Source organism: Danio rerio, chromosome 3 (assembly GCF_052040795.2).
Source record: "Danio rerio strain M-AB ecotype USA chromosome 3, GRCz13ab, whole genome shotgun sequence".
Classification (NCBI taxonomy): domain Eukaryota; kingdom Metazoa; phylum Chordata; class Actinopteri; order Cypriniformes; family Danionidae; genus Danio; species Danio rerio.
The window spans coordinates 26,239,326-26,256,871 of record NC_141023.1 but is presented as its reverse complement, the minus strand read 5'-3'; the positions used below and the strand labels follow the sequence as shown (position 1 = coordinate 26,256,871).

The window sequence follows — 17,546 nt, the reverse complement described above, 5'->3', positions numbered from 1 at the left end:
TAATTTGGATTGTGTAAAAACTTTGAAGTTTAGGCATTAGGACACAAAGAGACACCTTAATGGCTATGAGTTCAAAGCTTTTGTAAGTCTGTGATTTTTTTTATTTATTATTATCCCTTCCTGATATTATAATTTAAGACCAGTCTGTCCAACCTCCGAATCGTCAATATTTGCTATATTTTATCACTTTAAAACTCAGGGTTATATTAATGTGACTATAGCGCCATCTTCTGGTAGCCACACAATTTTTTTTACATCCTTAATTCAGGTTGATCCAAGTATGTCCAAGAATACCGGAGGGAGATGTTTTATTTTTATTTATTTATTGTTTATTAATATTTTATTCTTGCAAGAATAAGAAGACGTTTATTTCATTTGGCAAATATGGTTAACCTACAAATCACGGTTACACCTGCCTATAAAGTTATTTTTGTTGTTTTATTTTGTGTCCCAAAAATAAACATTATGATTAAATTTATTATTTTAAATAGGCAAATTAACATTTGTAAAATAATAAAGCCACAGCCTTCTCTACAGCCTTTGTTCTTCTTTTTTTTTCTTCCATCAGTTCCCTCCTAAATGTAAGTGTTATCATGTGAGAGAAGCTGTTATCAAGAAAGAAAAGCTGGTTTTGTGGGGCCCCTTTGTCTTGAATGTTAAGATAGCTAACGTTTCATTTAGGAAAAGTCTCATTTAGACACATTCACAGATCAGAGGTTCATGTAAGTACACTCTTCTACGCTTAGGTTTTATGGCTCATGTCATGCAGTCCTAACTCTGCTAAGTGCTTTAATGATCAAAAATATTATTATTTGAAAATAATCTCTGAAAAAGCATGAAAAAACAGTGCTTTTTGCCTTAAAGAATATTTCACGTTTTTTGTTAAGAAAACATACTAAATATATCCTGCTTTAAAGTGTACTTTTCATTGCATATTTGTTTCTGTAGATTTCATTATCCAATATCTGCAACATTTTATTGAATAATGTTTTGGGAAAAATTTTTAATCTTCCTTTTGCAAATTAGTACACGTTTAATTCATCATATATATACACAAACATCAAATATATACACAAATTCATGCATAAATAAAACAATAAATATATAAATATGGAAATCAATCAATAAATAAATGAATAAATACACAAATTCCTGCGTAATTTAACAAAACATGCATCTTTTGTTTTTTTTTAACAAAAAAAAATGCTCAAATAAATAAATAAATAAATGTGAATATAAATCTACAAATTCCTGCAAAAATAAAACAATTATTAAATACTCAAATAAATGTATATATAAATCTACAATTTTCTGCAAAAATAAATATATAAATAATTAATAGTGTGGTGTAAAAGAGGGGAAATCTACTTTCAGTTTAGCATTTTCTTATTTTCCCAACATCCATGTAACTTATTTAGTTATTAATCTGCCCGCACTATATTTCTTTATGCAGGAATTTGTGGGTTTTTAATATATATTTATTTGCATATTTATTTATTGTTTTATTTATGCGGAAATTTGTGGATTTATTAATTAATTCTTTTATTTATTTGTTTATTTATTTTGTATATTTATTTATTTATTTATTGTTTTTGTCGTCCATATGTATAGTAGCATATTTGGTTATTTCTTTATCTGCTACTATTGCTCATCTGATCTTTTTTTTAAATATAATGATAAATGAATGGAATCATTCATTGGGAAAATTGTTTTTGGCGGAAAAATTGCCATTCAAAACTTACTTGAACTATTTGAGTCGGAACAAAAAAATATCCATTAAGTTCACCCGGCGGAATTTTAACGACGGACTGTAAACAATATGAACGTTACGGTCCGTCTAATCCATTGAAAAACTGGTTTCCAGTTAGTTTAACAAAAGCACGTGCTGGATTATTCAATAGCATATCTATTACAATTGCCCTATGATTTCGCGTTATTTTTTGAGATAATGCCAGCGTTGATTAACGCACTTAGTAACGTTAATTTAATCGTCGCCTCCTACAGAACAACTTCTCAGAATTTCTCGACCTTCAAAATCAACAAGGTAACTTTATAAACACTTAACTAGCAATTACAGCATATAATAGCACGTCCTTGCATTTGTCAATGGTAGTGCCGTGAATAAAATCGATGAGAGTTTTGCCCGAAGCGTGTGGTTGCCATAGAAATGACCGATTTGAAGGGCACAGCTATATAGCTGTCCTCGTTAGATGTGTGTGCTGCTAACATACAACACGTTTGTTTGTTTGCTTGTTTTTAACTACTCAGAATGCTGTATTATACGTGCTATAATGTCTAACACATATGGTGCTTTTTGTGTTCTTGTTTCTAGCGTTAAAATAATGCTTTTGTGCCCACACAGGACTGTATATTTCGCTGTTGGTGGACTTTATAGCACACAGACATGGTGCTGAAGATCTTCTTCCCTCAATGCTGCAACACTGCTGACAGTGGCCTGCTGGTCGGGCGCTGGATCCCAGGACACAATTCTGCTGTGGTACTAGCTGTCGTTCACTATCCATTCATACCCGGACAGGTAAAAAAGTACTTGAGTGAGATCCAGAGCCAGACTCAAGTGGATCTTGCCGTGCTGGGTTCCTGGAGTATGCCAAAAGAAGGTCAAGAAGGATTGGACAGCTTCCTCAAAGACCTGAGCACCATCTTTCCTCAGAAATGTTGGCTGCAGTTGAGCCGTGAGATTGGCAAAAGAGGCTTTACATGTCGGGTGGTTCAAAACAATGGGATGCTTCTACAGGACAAAGAGCAGAAGAGTGATGTAGATGGCAGTGAAGAAGATAAGATCATCCTCGTTCATTATGACCAAAGGAAGGTGATGCTGTCGCAGCTTCATCCGGTGCAAGAGGCTGACCAAAAGTCTGAAATCGAGCCGTCAGAGCTGCGCTTGGTCTTCCAAACAGTTGCTCAAAGTCAGCCTCTGTTTTTCCTGGATAAATACGACGACGGGCCGCTGAAACTCACCCACTGGCAGTCTGAAGGGAGGGAGGCTAGTATTATTGCAGAGCTTCTTAAACAAGCATCTGTGCCGGTGTGCATCTGCCTCACGTGGTTGCTTTCTCTTTGGCTTTGGTTTTGCAGCTTTAGGTGAGTTCAAGTGGACCATCTTCTGTCTGTTTTCAGTATTGAAAATGTGTTAATCACATCCTTTCTTGTTTGACAGGATTTTAAATATACCTCCTGTGAAGTTCATTACAAGCAAGCTGTCCACGTGTGTTCAGTCGGGTTACAGGGCCGTTCATTTTAAGACCGTTTTCTCCCCTAAAAAAGCTGATACACACATGGATTTCATGAGGTAGGGGTAGATCCGCAGATTTTAGCCAATCATTGAGTGTATTTATTTACTTGTTTAAATGTGTGTGCATTTATATTTATTCAGTTTTTAAATTCATTTCAGTAGTATGATTGACTAATATTAAAAGGTTCAGATGATTTGTTTACAATAGTTTGTAAGTAATATGTTCTGTCTTTTAGTAGAGATATTATATGAGAGACTTGCTTTGTTTACCAAATCAGTGGATCTAATTGGATTTGCATTGTAAACATTAAATAAAAGTTAAAAAGGTATTCTTTTTCATGTCATATATTAAGTTTTTAGTCACGATACTCCCAAAATCATTTCGCAAAAATTCCCCCCCCTTTTTTTTTTTTTTTTACAAAATTCTGTGCAGAAATTGCAAAAAATGTCTGCAGATTTTGTCTGGCCCTAGGAAGGGGTCAATCACATAAAACGAGTGTTTTCATTTGATAACAAAAGAGAAAAAAACATTAGCATTGACTTTTGCCTTGTGCTTTGTTTATTTGATTTTGAAAAACGTGTAAGTCTGTTAGGGGTGCACAATATATCGTTTTAGCATCAATATCACAATGTGTGTAAGCGCAATAGTCACATCACATAGATATGCAGTGTTGATTTGGGATTATAGTTGAGCCAGTGTCACAGTTCAAAACATGAGATTTGTTGAATCACTGCAGAAATTAAATATAATGGAGTGACATTTATAATTTGCATGTTTTTAAGGCCTAAGAGACATTAAGTATTCAGACACAGGACGTTTTACCAATCGGAAGATTAATTATATTGAATTATTTATACAGTAAAGACTTTGCAGTGTCATTTTTACATTTACAAAACCATAAAGCATGTTTATTTCACTTTTATTTTTACATTATTCACTCTTCTACTAAATCATCCCAATTAATCAAAATTTATACATTCGGTAACATTTTAGGGACCAATTCTCATTATTAACCAGTAGCTTATTAGCATGCATGTTATTGAGATATCGGCTGTTTATTAGTACTTATAAACTACATTTTCTGCATAATCTTATACTTCATCCCTAGTCCTACCAATACCTAATCTACCTTAATAACTATTAATAAGGAGCAAATTAGGAGTTTGAGACAAAAGCCATATAATTAAACCATAAAATAATAATAATAAATTATTTTCAAATAAGTGCTATTCAGTCTTAGGAGAAATTGTATAAATTTCACACTATATATTGCAATATATATTACACTATATATATATTGCAGAAGAACAAAATTTTGCAATGTCAGATTTTTCCAATATCATGCAGATTCTTAATCCCTATTTTAAAAATCAGTTTAATGAAATAAAACACTCTCTGAAGTTAAAAGTATTTTAAAAGTAAATTTCATAACATGTATAAGTAATGATTATTGTTCTCATTAAAACAATTTTAAGTACTCATCAATACTCAAGGTAATTAATCTTGCATTAATAAAAAGGTCAAGTGTCCTGATATTTTAAGAGACTTATTTATTATGACAATTGTTGCATTGTAAATGCTATTCTAAAATAAAAATCTACATTCATTCTTGTAATGAAACATTTTGATCTTAATGTTTAGATTTGTTTTTACTTGTTCTTCAAAATATTATTTAGAATGAAATGCAATATTAGAAATCATTATAAAAATAGCATGTTAATTACTTAAATGTTTAACTTTTTAATTAGATTTTTCAATCAAATATAATCTCTTAACTCTTTCTTTTTTTCACTCCTCTGCAGAAAAGCAAACATCTTTGTGTCTTTCCTTGTGGACATAGCCTTTGGTTTGCTGCTCATCTCATGGCTGTATAGGGAGAATCGTATCAGCAAATTAGCCAATACTCTGGTACCTGTGGCTGATGTAAGTATGACAATATATTTCCATTAAAAAGTTTTAGGGTTACATTATTTATTTAAGTCTCTTTGACTAGGCCTGTCACAATAATCAATATATCGATTTATCACACAACACATGGACATGACCTCAATCTTTTTTGCCGATGCAATATATATTGCCCAATGCTTGTACATAAAAACCAATTCTAGCAACATTTTAGCTGATTTCGCAACATCTCTATTGGAGGTGCCAATGTTAGTATGGTTAAAAGAACTGCAATATTTACTTTAAATAACTGTACTATATTTTTATGTGGGTGCCTGAACACTGAAAATAGATCTGGCAGCAGATATTGCAGCCTATGTTACTCGTTACCTCGCACTTTTTGGTTAATATTTATTATTATTTATTAAAGATATGTGTTTTCACATTCTGATTCCAATGCCTAATTATTAAATTGTTAAAATGACTATAATTATAATAAATATTCTTCAGAATAAAACATTATGTGTTTTTGGGAAGAGTGTACTTGCATTGTGATGCTATTATATTGTCATTTTGGCAATATGTAATGGCATAAAATGGTCTTAAAATGACAGTAATATAGTTTATTGCAATATATTTGGTGCAATATATCATACAACAAAATATATATATATATATATATATATATATATATATATATATATATATATATATATATATATATATATATATATATATATATATATATTGTGACAGGCTCTGTCTTTCACTTCATTTTATTTATCTTTGATTCATTTGATTAAAAAAGTTAAAAATATTACAACAAATAAAATAAATAAACATTTTCTTTTCATTTTGTTTTCTTGGTTTGCAAAGCTGTTTTTAAACCCATTAGTCCAGAATAAAATGAGGAAAAAAATATTAGCTTCACTTAGGATCAGTTTACATATTAAAATAAATATACATGCATAATGATAAAAAAAAAAATTGGGTTGTGTTTCAGCATGTGGCCAAAGAGCTCCAGCAGCTGTTAGAATGGCTGATGGGAGCTCCTGCTGGACTGAAGATGAACAAGGCTCTCGATCAAGTGCTGGGGAGGTTCTTTCTTTATCACATTCATCTGTGGATCAGTACGTACAGCCTAATTTGAAGCATTCTCTTGGTGTTTCAGACTTATGCCAGATTCTCATGATATCTTGTGATTTGTGTGAACAGGTTACATCCACCTGATGTCTCCTTTCATTGAGAGGATCTTGTGGTACGTCGGACTCTCAGCCTGCTTGGGGCTGACTTTTGCGCTCTCCATCCTGTCCGACATTGTGGCCCTCCTGACTTTCCACATCTACTGCTTTTATGTGTATGGAGCACGGTGAGGTTTATTTATTTTCTCTATATTACGTTTTCTAACAAACTGACTGCATCCAAAATCACATGCTTTAGACTTGGTAAAAAAAAAGTGTGTGAACAAAGTTGTAAGTCTCTATTTAGAGGACTCATAAAGATTTTTTAGTCTTTATTTAGTGGTAAGAAAACAAATAAAAAATTTTATATACGAATGCTGTGTACTTTTAGTGAACAACTTGACGCCATATACACTATTGAAAATAGTATTTAGATAAATTTGTAACAGCAGGTTTTCCTCTCAAAGACATGTATTATTGCATACAGCAGATTTTTTGTGCCTGTACACTATGCGATTTCAGCTGCAGCCAATGGGCTATATGCATAGCTAGTTGTTCAGCCACTGATAAGCTTGTGACTATTTAGAATTTCATAAGGTTGCTTTTACAGTATCGATGTAGCAATGTAATTAAAATATTATCAGTTACAGGGACTTCAGCGTTCATTTATATGTTCTGGGCTAAAATTGGATGAAAGTTTAAACAGAAGCACCATCAGGAGCTGCAGGCGAGCACAGATAATCCATTGAAATTAATGTGGTAAAATAAATTTCCATAAGATTTAAAGATATAGCATTGAACAATGGAATTTAATGCAGTGCTTCTTGTCCAGTCTGAGACACACTTTTTATTGAATATCTATCAGGCAGTGAAGAATATTGATTTCTAAAGAAACTAGATCTTAATTGTGATTTTGTAATGGCATCACAGTTCACCTGAAGCGTTTGAGTATGCTTACTGAAAATTCTAAATCTGAGTGCATATACCCCATTGTATCTGTAATGTTTTTACACTTTGATTTCCAGTAGAGGGCAGTATCAACTTCTATAATTGGTCCCTTTAGCAAGAAAACTGAACGTCCAAGTGTACAATGTACAAGTAGAGTTTCACAGAAAACAGAGGTGAAATAGGAGTTTGTGTTTCATGAAAGAAAAAATATATTGTTATTTAAAGACATCAGGCTTGATATCATTTTTGAGTGTAGTTTTTTTTTTCAAGGTTCTTTCTTAAATCTGTCTAAACCTTATAATTAGAGTTCTGAGTCTTTACTTGTGCCCCCTATGGAGTTATTTTTGTTTCTTTATTATTTAAAAAAAAAAAAGTTTTAGGGTAAATAGTTAATAAAAAATAAAAGATTGTTTAATTAAAAGAATTGTTTAACAAAAAAACTTATGTCAATGATAAAATATTTTGGATCGCAAAAAATTATTGTCCTATTATGCAGATAACACAATTGTCCTTCCACACTCATTCACGCTCTCTGCTCTGTTGCCATTTACATTCTACAATCTTTGCTTGTGATTTTAAAAGTTTTGCTTGGTGTGGAAAAGTTTTGAACCCATGATATGAATTTTTCACCAAAATTAGGTGCATTGTAATTAAAAAATAAATGATTTAAAGTAAAAAAAAAAAACATTTAATTAAAAAATGTCATTAATAAAAAATGTGCACTGCAAAAAAATGCACATTTCACCGGGATGAAAGGCCTTATTTTATTGGTCAATCTTGATTGAGGTCACAGGTTGGCCACACCCACTATGTTTTCGCGCAATTGGAATTGGACTGGACTCCCTTGACATAAGTTTTTTTAATTAAACAGTCTTTTATTTTTTAAATTACTATATACTTATTTTTTCCCTTAAAACTAGATATTTTTATTGAATAATAAAGAAACAAAATTCCATAGACCCTGGGTCACAATTATCAGCTTTTTGAAATTAAGACTTTACTTAAAAGCTGAATAAAACAGCTTTGTATTGATGATTGATTTGTTAGAATATGACATTATTTGCCTGAAAGGCAACTATTTTGAAATCTGTAATGTGAGAGTAAAAATAATATTGGAGTTATAGTTTCAACTTGTTCAATTTTAGTTTTTAGAAATGTATATATCTCATTACATGTAGTTTAGATATGTTTATGGTAGGACATTTTTAATAGTCTATAACATGAAACAAGATCTTTATTTAGTATACTAATGGTTTTTGGCATGAATTTGACCCATACAATGTATTTTTCATATGGGTCAGTTGTATTTTATATAGGTCAGATGTATAAGTGGTAGTGCCCAACTGAGTCTGGTTTCTCTCGATCTTTTCCTTTCCTTCACTTTTGTCAAGTGGTGAAGTTTGTTCCTCGCCACTGGCTTGCTTGGTTTGAGACTTGTGGAGCTGCCCATCAATGGATTTCCTCTTTAGTGTTTGGACTTTCAGCAGTAAAATTTAAACCACCCTGAACTGAACTTTGAAAACTGGACTTACACAGTTTCAATTTACTAGAACTTCTATGTTAAGCTGCTTTGGCACAATCTACATTGTAAAAGCGCTATAGAAATAAGCTTGAATTGAATTGAATATTCCTATGAGGTTTAGTGATCCTGGGTAACATTTTCATTTTACCTTTGACATTATTCTATTCTTTGAGTACTGCAGGGTGGTTTCTTTATTTGTGAAGTGTTTGTTCTTCTGTCTTGTCAGGCTGTACTGTTTGAAGATCTACGGTCTCTCCTCGCTCTGGCGACTCTTTAGAGGAAAGAAATGGAACGTTTTGAGGCAGAGGGTGGACTCGTGCTCATACGACCTGGACCAGGTACGTCTCAGCATGATTTATTCATGTATTGGCCATTTAGTTCATTTCGCACAGAACTCGACCGATCTCTTTTCTTTGCAGTTGTTCATAGGGACTTTGCTCTTTACAATTCTGCTGTTCCTGCTGCCCACCACTGCCCTCTATTACCTGGTCTTTACCCTGGTGAGTCACTCCAACATAAACTTCAATCTCATCACTATTCCAGCAGAGCTATTGGACCATTTTATGCAGCTCTCTGACATTTTCTGTTACTCAGACCATCAATTCAGTGCTTGTGAATGCGACCATTAAGATGATCATACACCAGCTCATATGTCATTAAACCTAGTTTCCATAATGGTTAGCATGTTTTAACTCTTGATAATATTCTGCTAGTCCTATACACGCTACTGATTAACATGTTGGGGTCAGTAATGTTGCATAATTGTTTGTATAAATGTTATTCTTGTGTTGGTAAAGCTAAATTTTCAGCAGCTGTTATTCCAGGTTTCACTGTGGTGACATGATCCTTTGGAAATCATTCAAATAATGACATGTCTTGCACTTTACATAGCATGCTGGGACAATTGTTTACTCAAATGTAATGGTAAAATGCTGATTAGGTGACTTCCAGTTCTGGAGATGAAGTGCATGTCCTCATACAGTTAGACAACAGTTGCCCAAAACACGTGCATGTGTGAAGTGTTAAGAGTCTTTTTGTGCTGTAATATTCATTTATGGGCATAAATCTTATTGATCCCAAATGCTTGAACAGTACTTTTTACCATTTTGGTATAAACCTACTGATTTTTTGGTTTAGTCTGAGCCATAGGGTTTGAAATGCTTCTTAATCATAGAAAATACCAAATAGCAGAGAAATCTGGTGGTGGATCTTTGGGTGTTTGATGTCTTTAAGGGATAGCTCACCCAAAAAAGAAAATTTACAATTAATTTACTCATCCTCAGGTCACGGAAAGATGAGTTTGTTTCCTCCTGCAGAACATTAAAGGAAGATTTTTAGGTGATTTGTACAATGTTTATTATATATTATATAATATTAAAAATAATCCTGTACAAACCAGGCTCTGTGGGTTCTGATGATAGTAAAATGTTTGGTCTGTGCAAGAAATTGAGCAATATTTACAATATTATTAGCTATAATTTATAATATGATTATAGGTAGCTAGGAAAAGTGAAAGTGAGGAACAAGGGTGTAGAATTGGCATGAACGGAGTGGATGTGTTCCCTCCAATAATTGAACCGACTTCAACATAAACTAATACTCCTTCAACTCTTAACCTACATGAGCACCAAGTCAAATTCGCTACAAGTTTATCGTAATACTATTAACCAAGGCTGTGCAATTAATCAAAATTCAGTTTTGATTTTGGCCTCCGATTGTAAAATACAATAATCAGGATAAAACAGTTGAATTGCGTCACACACAATTCCTCTACGTTCATACCTCCTCAAAGCTCGACAGCTGTAAAATCATGTAAATTGACTTTTGCAACATGGGACATGATTTTTATTTTTATTAATAAATGCTTATTTTATATTATTAAATACTTTATTCATATTTTTAATAGCGCAAAACAGAATTTATGCTGTTCAATGCATGCTCTATAGGGATGTATGTGCCCACCAATGTCAAGAACGAATCTATACCCTTGAAAACGTGAGGATGCAAATTTTAATTTTGGGATGAACAGTCCATTTAACATTAATAATTAATCAAGAAGCGCCACCACCTTACTTCCATCAACCTACTTTTATTTGAATTTTGAACTATCACATAAAATGCTTAATGGAAACACCATACATTTGGTAAGTGCACATTAAAATTCTTATGCGCACAGAGTACGATAATTTTTTATCTAACAAAAATTGCTGGATGAACTACGATGGAAACAGATTTATCGAATAACTTACAACAGGCTCTTCAAAAAAGTCCTGATTTTTTTTTAACAGATTATATAATAACAAAAATTGGCACAGTGAGATTATATTAATGGACAAACTAACAGATCGACCAAATTGTAAAACATCTAAAATGATGTTTTTGTCATTCTATAATTCATTCATTGATTTTCCTTTATTAATTAGGGGTCACCAAAGCTGAATGATCTGCAAACTCATCCAGCATATGTTTACACAGCGGATGCCCTTCCAACTGCAAATCATCACTGGGAAACACCCATACACTCTCATTCACACACATGCACTACTAACATTTTAGCCTAATTTAGCAGGGTTTATAGCCAGTCCACCTATACTGCATGTCTTTGGATTGTGGGTGAAACAGGAGCAACTGGAGGATACTCACGCAAACACGGGGAGAACATGTAAACTCCACACAGAAATGCCAATTGACCCAGCCGAAGCTCAAACTAGCGACTTTCATGCTGTGAGGTGACAGTGCTACCCACTGCGCCACCGCCCTGCTTCTCATTCTATAATGTCTCAGCCAATGTCTGTCATCAAAGTGATTTAGTATTATTACATCCCAGTCTTGAGCAGCTGTGCTCCCAAAGAGTCTCGCACTTCCAAAAACTGCCATTCATTTATTGAGTTTAATCTTTTATCTTTTGAGGTGCAATTATTTTAATTAATTAATTTAATGAAGTGCAAGGGAAAAGCTCACCTTGCCACTTTATACCTCAGTAATTTTTTTTTTTTTTTTTTTGTCATTTAGTGCCAGTTTATCAGTTTATCGTCTCTTTGACTCATTAGATAGAAATTATGTTTTTTTTTCGCAAATGTTTCATGCAGACTTTCAGTTTTGAACATAAGTCTTAATTAATCGATTTAATTCATTTTCTTTTCGGGCTTATTCCCTTTATTAATCAGGGGTTGCCACAGCGAAATGAACCGCCAACTTCATGCACCGCACATGTTTCATGCAGCAGATGGTCTTCCAGCCACAACCCATCTCTGTGAAACATTCATACACACCCATTCATACTCATACACTACGGACAATTTAGCCTACCCAATTCACCTGTACCGCATGTCTATGGACTGTGGGGGAAACCGGGGCACCCGGAGGAAACCCACACGTACGCAGGGAGAACATGCAAACTCCGCACAGAAACGCCAAATGACCTAGCTGAGGCTCGAACCAGTGACGTTCTTGCTGTGAGGCGACAGCACTACCTACCGAGCCACTGCATCGCCAAGTCTTAATTCAAATCTTTGAATTAAAAAGATCTATACCGTATGTAGTTCCATCTGGGTTGGTGGGTTTGTAATGTGTTTGTCTGTGTGCTTGTAGCTGCGGCTGGTGGTGGTTCTGTTTCAGGGAGTGATTCACCTCAGTGTCGACTTCATCAACTCTTTCCCCCTGTTTGCCATCGGCCTGCGCATCTGCAGACCATACAGACTGGCAGGTGAGCCATACTGCATCATACTGAAGAAATGCATACGTTCTTTGATTTAATCGTTGACTTTTTTTAAAAATATAACAACTGATTATAAAGATGAAATTATGAACGTCCATGTCCTGTTGTGATTATCTCACCTGTTGCCTATTTATTTTTTGTTTTATAGCTGATCTGTTATTTAAAACACTATATAAATCATCTTTGAGCTTGTCATGACATTTTTGACATTTTTGTTGCATGATTTATTGCATCTAAATTTATTGTGATAAATTATATTAATGTCATTTAAGGGCCATTTTATGGAACTCATTATAGAATGCCAGTATTAAAATGGACCCTTTTTACAGGACTGTTCTGACGCATTTTAACAGGCTTCAGCATCGTAAATCCTTAAAGGTTTTTTATGTTTAGATTTAAAAATACATATGCACATTTATGTGGATTTATGTATGTATTATATCCTCTTTGCAATATATTAGCGAGTTACTGCTTATATGATGCGTTTGTAATGCAGAGTGTATAGACAGGACAGTAAATTTGACCTTGTTCTTTCTTCTGGCTGTTAATAGTCTCACATAATTTTTGTTTCCTTTTTTTTTTTTTTGAAAGTCTTGATAACACCATTGAAACCCCATTTTACTGTACTGTCCTGCTTTTAATAATTCCAGAAGGCTTTTTTATTAAATGAACTCTCTTAAGGACATTTTTAATAAAGTGACACCAGGAAAAACTTTTGAATTTTTTTTATCTTGTATTAGCACTGAAAATCTTATTTAATTTACATATTCATTTGTTTGTTCTTTTTAATTGTATATTTATTATTGAAATGTTCTTGCCATGAGAATAGCCTTGGTTACTGACCATTGCTGACCATTGCAAGTTTTTCTATTATTATTTAAGCAAATAGGATTGTAAAAAAAAAAAAATTGTTGTACTCTCCTGTTCACGGCGCTCTACGTTTACCCACCTATGACGACTTCCGCTACTGAACAACCAGGAAATCTGTAAAAGGTTCATACACTCAAAAATGACTTTTGCTTCTTGTTCTAACTACTTATTTAAAAGGACTTGAGACAACACAATTCTTAAGTTTTTTGGGGGGATAACTTAATTGTTTTATGTTCAATCACTTTAATTTGTGAAAATGGTTAGGTTTACTGTTTTGATTTGTGTTGGAGCAACATAACGGTATTGTATGGAACCCTGCATTTTATAAAGTGTATAATAGCACCATAATGCAAATATACTCTTTAAAAGAACACATTTGAAATGATTAGAGTAATTTTAACCCTTTAAGGTGCACTCCTTGAAAAAAATGTTTAAATCGAATAATATACTGACACAACTCTGATAAATAGTAATAAGCAATTAAAATAATAATGATAGCCTATGGATAAAAGGTCGACCAGGTGGTTACGATGGTTGTTAAAGGGTTAACAATGAAATGATTAAGCATTAGAATCGTAATGTGAAAAGATATATCCTAAACAAGTAAATAATGATAACAGTACATATTATGTCTTCGTATTCCAGAGGGTGTTAAATTCAAAGTGCTTTGTGAGGAGTCAGGATCTCCGCTTCACCTGATGATGGAGGTAGGTTTATTATTGGGAGAACAGTTTAAAATCCTGCGGTTGACTTATAATTGAGTTTCATTTGTGGTTTGGGTTTGACCTGTTGATTTTCTGGGATGGGTTATATAAGGCTTATTGTTTGGTTGAATTCATAATCCGTACAAACACTGGACATGCTTTGCTTAGCTATGAGGTTTGATAATGAATGATGTTCTAGATGAGCAAACATGAACGACAGAAAAAGAAATAATTTTCTCCACCCTCAGATCAACCCATTGAAGTGCAGCTCTGTACTACAGCGCTACCGGACGCCCACCTATAGCTGTTACCCTAAGGATTCATGGGCCGCATTGTGCAAGAAACTATTTGTAGGAGAACTTATTTACCCCTGGAAGCAGAAGACTGACAAGACAGACTAACTTTGAGGTACCATGCCTGTTCAATTCTGGTTCTGGAGTTTAGCTCAAACTTATGCCAACACAGCTGCCTTTTTTGTTTGGGGTTGGAGCTAAACTCTTTCAGGAATGGACAACACTATACTAGACTAACATAACCAGACATGTGCACACTGGGGAAAACATGCTCTGTTCGTCAAACTTCACTCACTTCCAAAATAGTCTTAATAGTTTTTCTTTTATAAAAATACAGATTATGTTAAATGAAATAATTAGATAAACATTGAATCACTATTTCTGTGATTGAAACTGTGATTATTTTTGTATTTATTTTAAGTCTATTTCTACTTTTGTATAACATTTGAAGATGTGCCATGTACTACTTGTAAGTTTGATAGTTAATTCTGATCGCTGTATCACTACCAATTTATTAGATTTATTTGAACTGGAAGTAAAACTGTCAACCTTATTAGTTTTTAGCCTCTCCTGATAGGCTAGGTAGATGGAAAGTGACTTGAGTAAAGTTGTTTAAAGTACTATAAAGTTTAAAGTGGTACTATAAAATTGTATACATTTATATAAGTCTAATCTACCTGATCAATGTGAACTGACTGAGTTAAGTATAGTTACATTTTTTTTATTAAATTATTTAACCATGATCCTCTTGTATAATCATTGCCAAATTGTGTTTTTGTAGCAGTTAATAATGTTATGAGTTAATAAAATGTGTATAAATGCAGGTGGAATTAATTTTGTGCCATTTTTTTTTTTTATCTTTGAACCCTTTAATAAAGTTTATTTAATCCATTTGTATACATACAGTATCTCTGGATCTTAGATCGCTTTTTTGGTGATGAATGTTGAAGCTGTAAACAACTGGTGTACAGTGTGTATAACTGGTCTTGGATCTTTTGTTTGGTGGAACAGCCTGTGAAGAATGTGCTCAGACTGGAGTCCATGAACAACACGACAATGACAGGCCAGGCAACTGATTATTCATTGACATCTGGGAATTCACCTTCATGTTTGTGTTGAGGACATGAAGCTATTGTGTATATCTGACACAAAGATGTGTAGGTGAAAACTGAAAAATATGCACAACATAGATTAGACTAGACAGAAGATATTAGATTAGTTTAAAATTTCTTTAAACTAAATTTCCCTTTTCTGTTTTACCTGAACAAAAATGTTTTTCAGTTTGTGTTTGTCTCTTTTTTTTTTCTTTTGCTGCAGTGCAATTAAATGGCATTGTCAAGCAGACAAACTGACCAATAATAATGAAAACCGTAAAGTCCCAAAGTGTTAGTTCACCCCAAACTGACAATTTTGTCATTTACTCTTCCTTAAATTGTACAAACCGGTTTGAGTTTCTTTTCCTGATGAACACAAAATAAGTTTTTAAGTTAAGTATAAGTTAAAGGTTTTTTTCAAACCTTTAACCATTTACTTCCATGTATTTGTTTTTTCTACTATGGAAATCAATGATTACAGGTTTCTAACAATTTTCAGAATACCTTCTTTTGTGTTTAGCAAAAAAGGAAATCCAAACAGAACCAATGCAGGGTGAGCATTATGTAAGTAACTAATCTTTTTTTGGCTGAACTATGCCTTGAAATGTTGTTTGCACCTTTCCGCAATGCCATCATCTTTACTAACTTGCATGCTGAAGATGGAGTGCAAATAAATAAATGTTAATATTCAAACAAACAGTATAGGCTATAATAAAATATCAGCAGATATAATAATAAAACCATGTATCTATATAATATTGCCCTGGAAAATGAAAAATATGGGATGGATGAATAGATAGATAGATAGATAGATAGATAGATAGATAGATAGATAGATAGATAGATAGATAGATAGATAGATAGATAGATAGATAGATAGATAGATAGATAGATAGATAGATAGATAGATAGATAGATAGATAGATAGATAGAAAGACGGACGGACAGACAGACAGACAGACAGACAGACAGACAGACAGACAGACAGATAGATAGATAGATAGATAGATAGATAGATAGATAGATAGATAGATAGATAGATAGATAGATAGATAGATAGATAGATAGATTTGGATAATTTATTCATTCATTCATCCATCCATCCGTGTATCTATTCATCTGTCTTTCTATCCATCTATAGATAGATGGATAGATGGATGGACAGACACACGGATGGATAGATGAATGAATGAATTAGTAGAAAGACAAATGAATAGAATGAGAGATGGATGAATGGATCTATCCATCTATCCATCCATTCATCTTTCAATCAATTCATCTGTCTTTCCAGGTACTCATCAGTCTTTCTATCCATCTATAGATAGATTGCTGGATGGATGAATATATAGATAGACATGAATAGATTAATAGATGAATGAATAGATCTATCTATCCATTCATCCATCTATCCACTCATCTATCTATCAATTCACCCATCGATGGATGGATGGATGGATGGGCGTACAGATAGATGGTTGAATGGATAGAAAGACAGATGAATGGATAGACGGATGAACAAAAAGACAGACAGACGGACTGAGATGGATGAATAGATGGATGGATGGATGGATGGATGGATAGAAAAACAGATGAATAGATAGACGGATGTATAGATAGATGTATGAATGGATAGATAGAAAATAAGCTGATTGAATCGTGTTCAAAACCGCTCCAATGTCATCCTAGCAGAAAATAGGTTCTGTTTAATATATTATTCTGTATAAATGTATGAGCTGTAAGCATTTGTGTAATGACTGATAGAACTTGATGCAGGGTCCAGATGTCCCCTTGTCTCCCTCGAGACCCTCGTGTAGCTGTAATCTGGATGGGCAGACACAAAGACTTCATACAGCAATTTGCATTTTAATCTTTTTGGGGGGAGGGGGATTATCCTCCTTTGATGATTCCCTGGATGTGGAGAGACCTCTGGCTTTTCCCCAGCACATTAACCCTCCTGCATCTGTCACACCAGCAGCAACCTGTAATATCGGTTTACTGGAAACAGAAGGTGAAAACAATCCATATTTTTCACGTTTACATTTCACAGAATATTTAAAGGCTTATATTTCTACCAAAAA

At 33.5% G+C, this 17,546-nt stretch overlaps 1 protein-coding gene and 1 long non-coding RNA gene across 4 annotated transcripts in view; one reads left to right on the top strand and one right to left on the bottom strand.

The window, feature by feature from the left end:
- The first annotated feature begins 712 nt into the window (after positions 1-712).
- On the top strand, positions 713-15,265 carry pigq (phosphatidylinositol glycan anchor biosynthesis, class Q). 3 transcript variants are annotated; one of them, NM_199429.1, is given in 11 exon segments: positions 713-722; positions 2,363-3,102; positions 3,179-3,310; positions 5,057-5,177; positions 6,142-6,268; positions 6,354-6,507; positions 9,016-9,127; positions 9,209-9,289; positions 12,381-12,495; positions 14,023-14,084; positions 14,330-15,265. In NM_199429.1, coding segments are annotated over 10 exon segments (1,755 nt in total). In that variant the 5' UTR covers positions 713-722; positions 2,363-2,404; the 3' UTR covers positions 14,483-15,265.
- The window catches only part of LOC141381204 (uncharacterized), a 28,584-nt gene continuing 26,274 nt past the window's right edge, over positions 15,237-17,546 (bottom strand). Inside the window, exon 4 of the long non-coding RNA XR_015480846.1 lies at positions 15,237-17,463. This is a non-coding gene — a long non-coding RNA (uncharacterized LOC141381204). The remainder of the gene's footprint in view (positions 17,464-17,546) is intronic.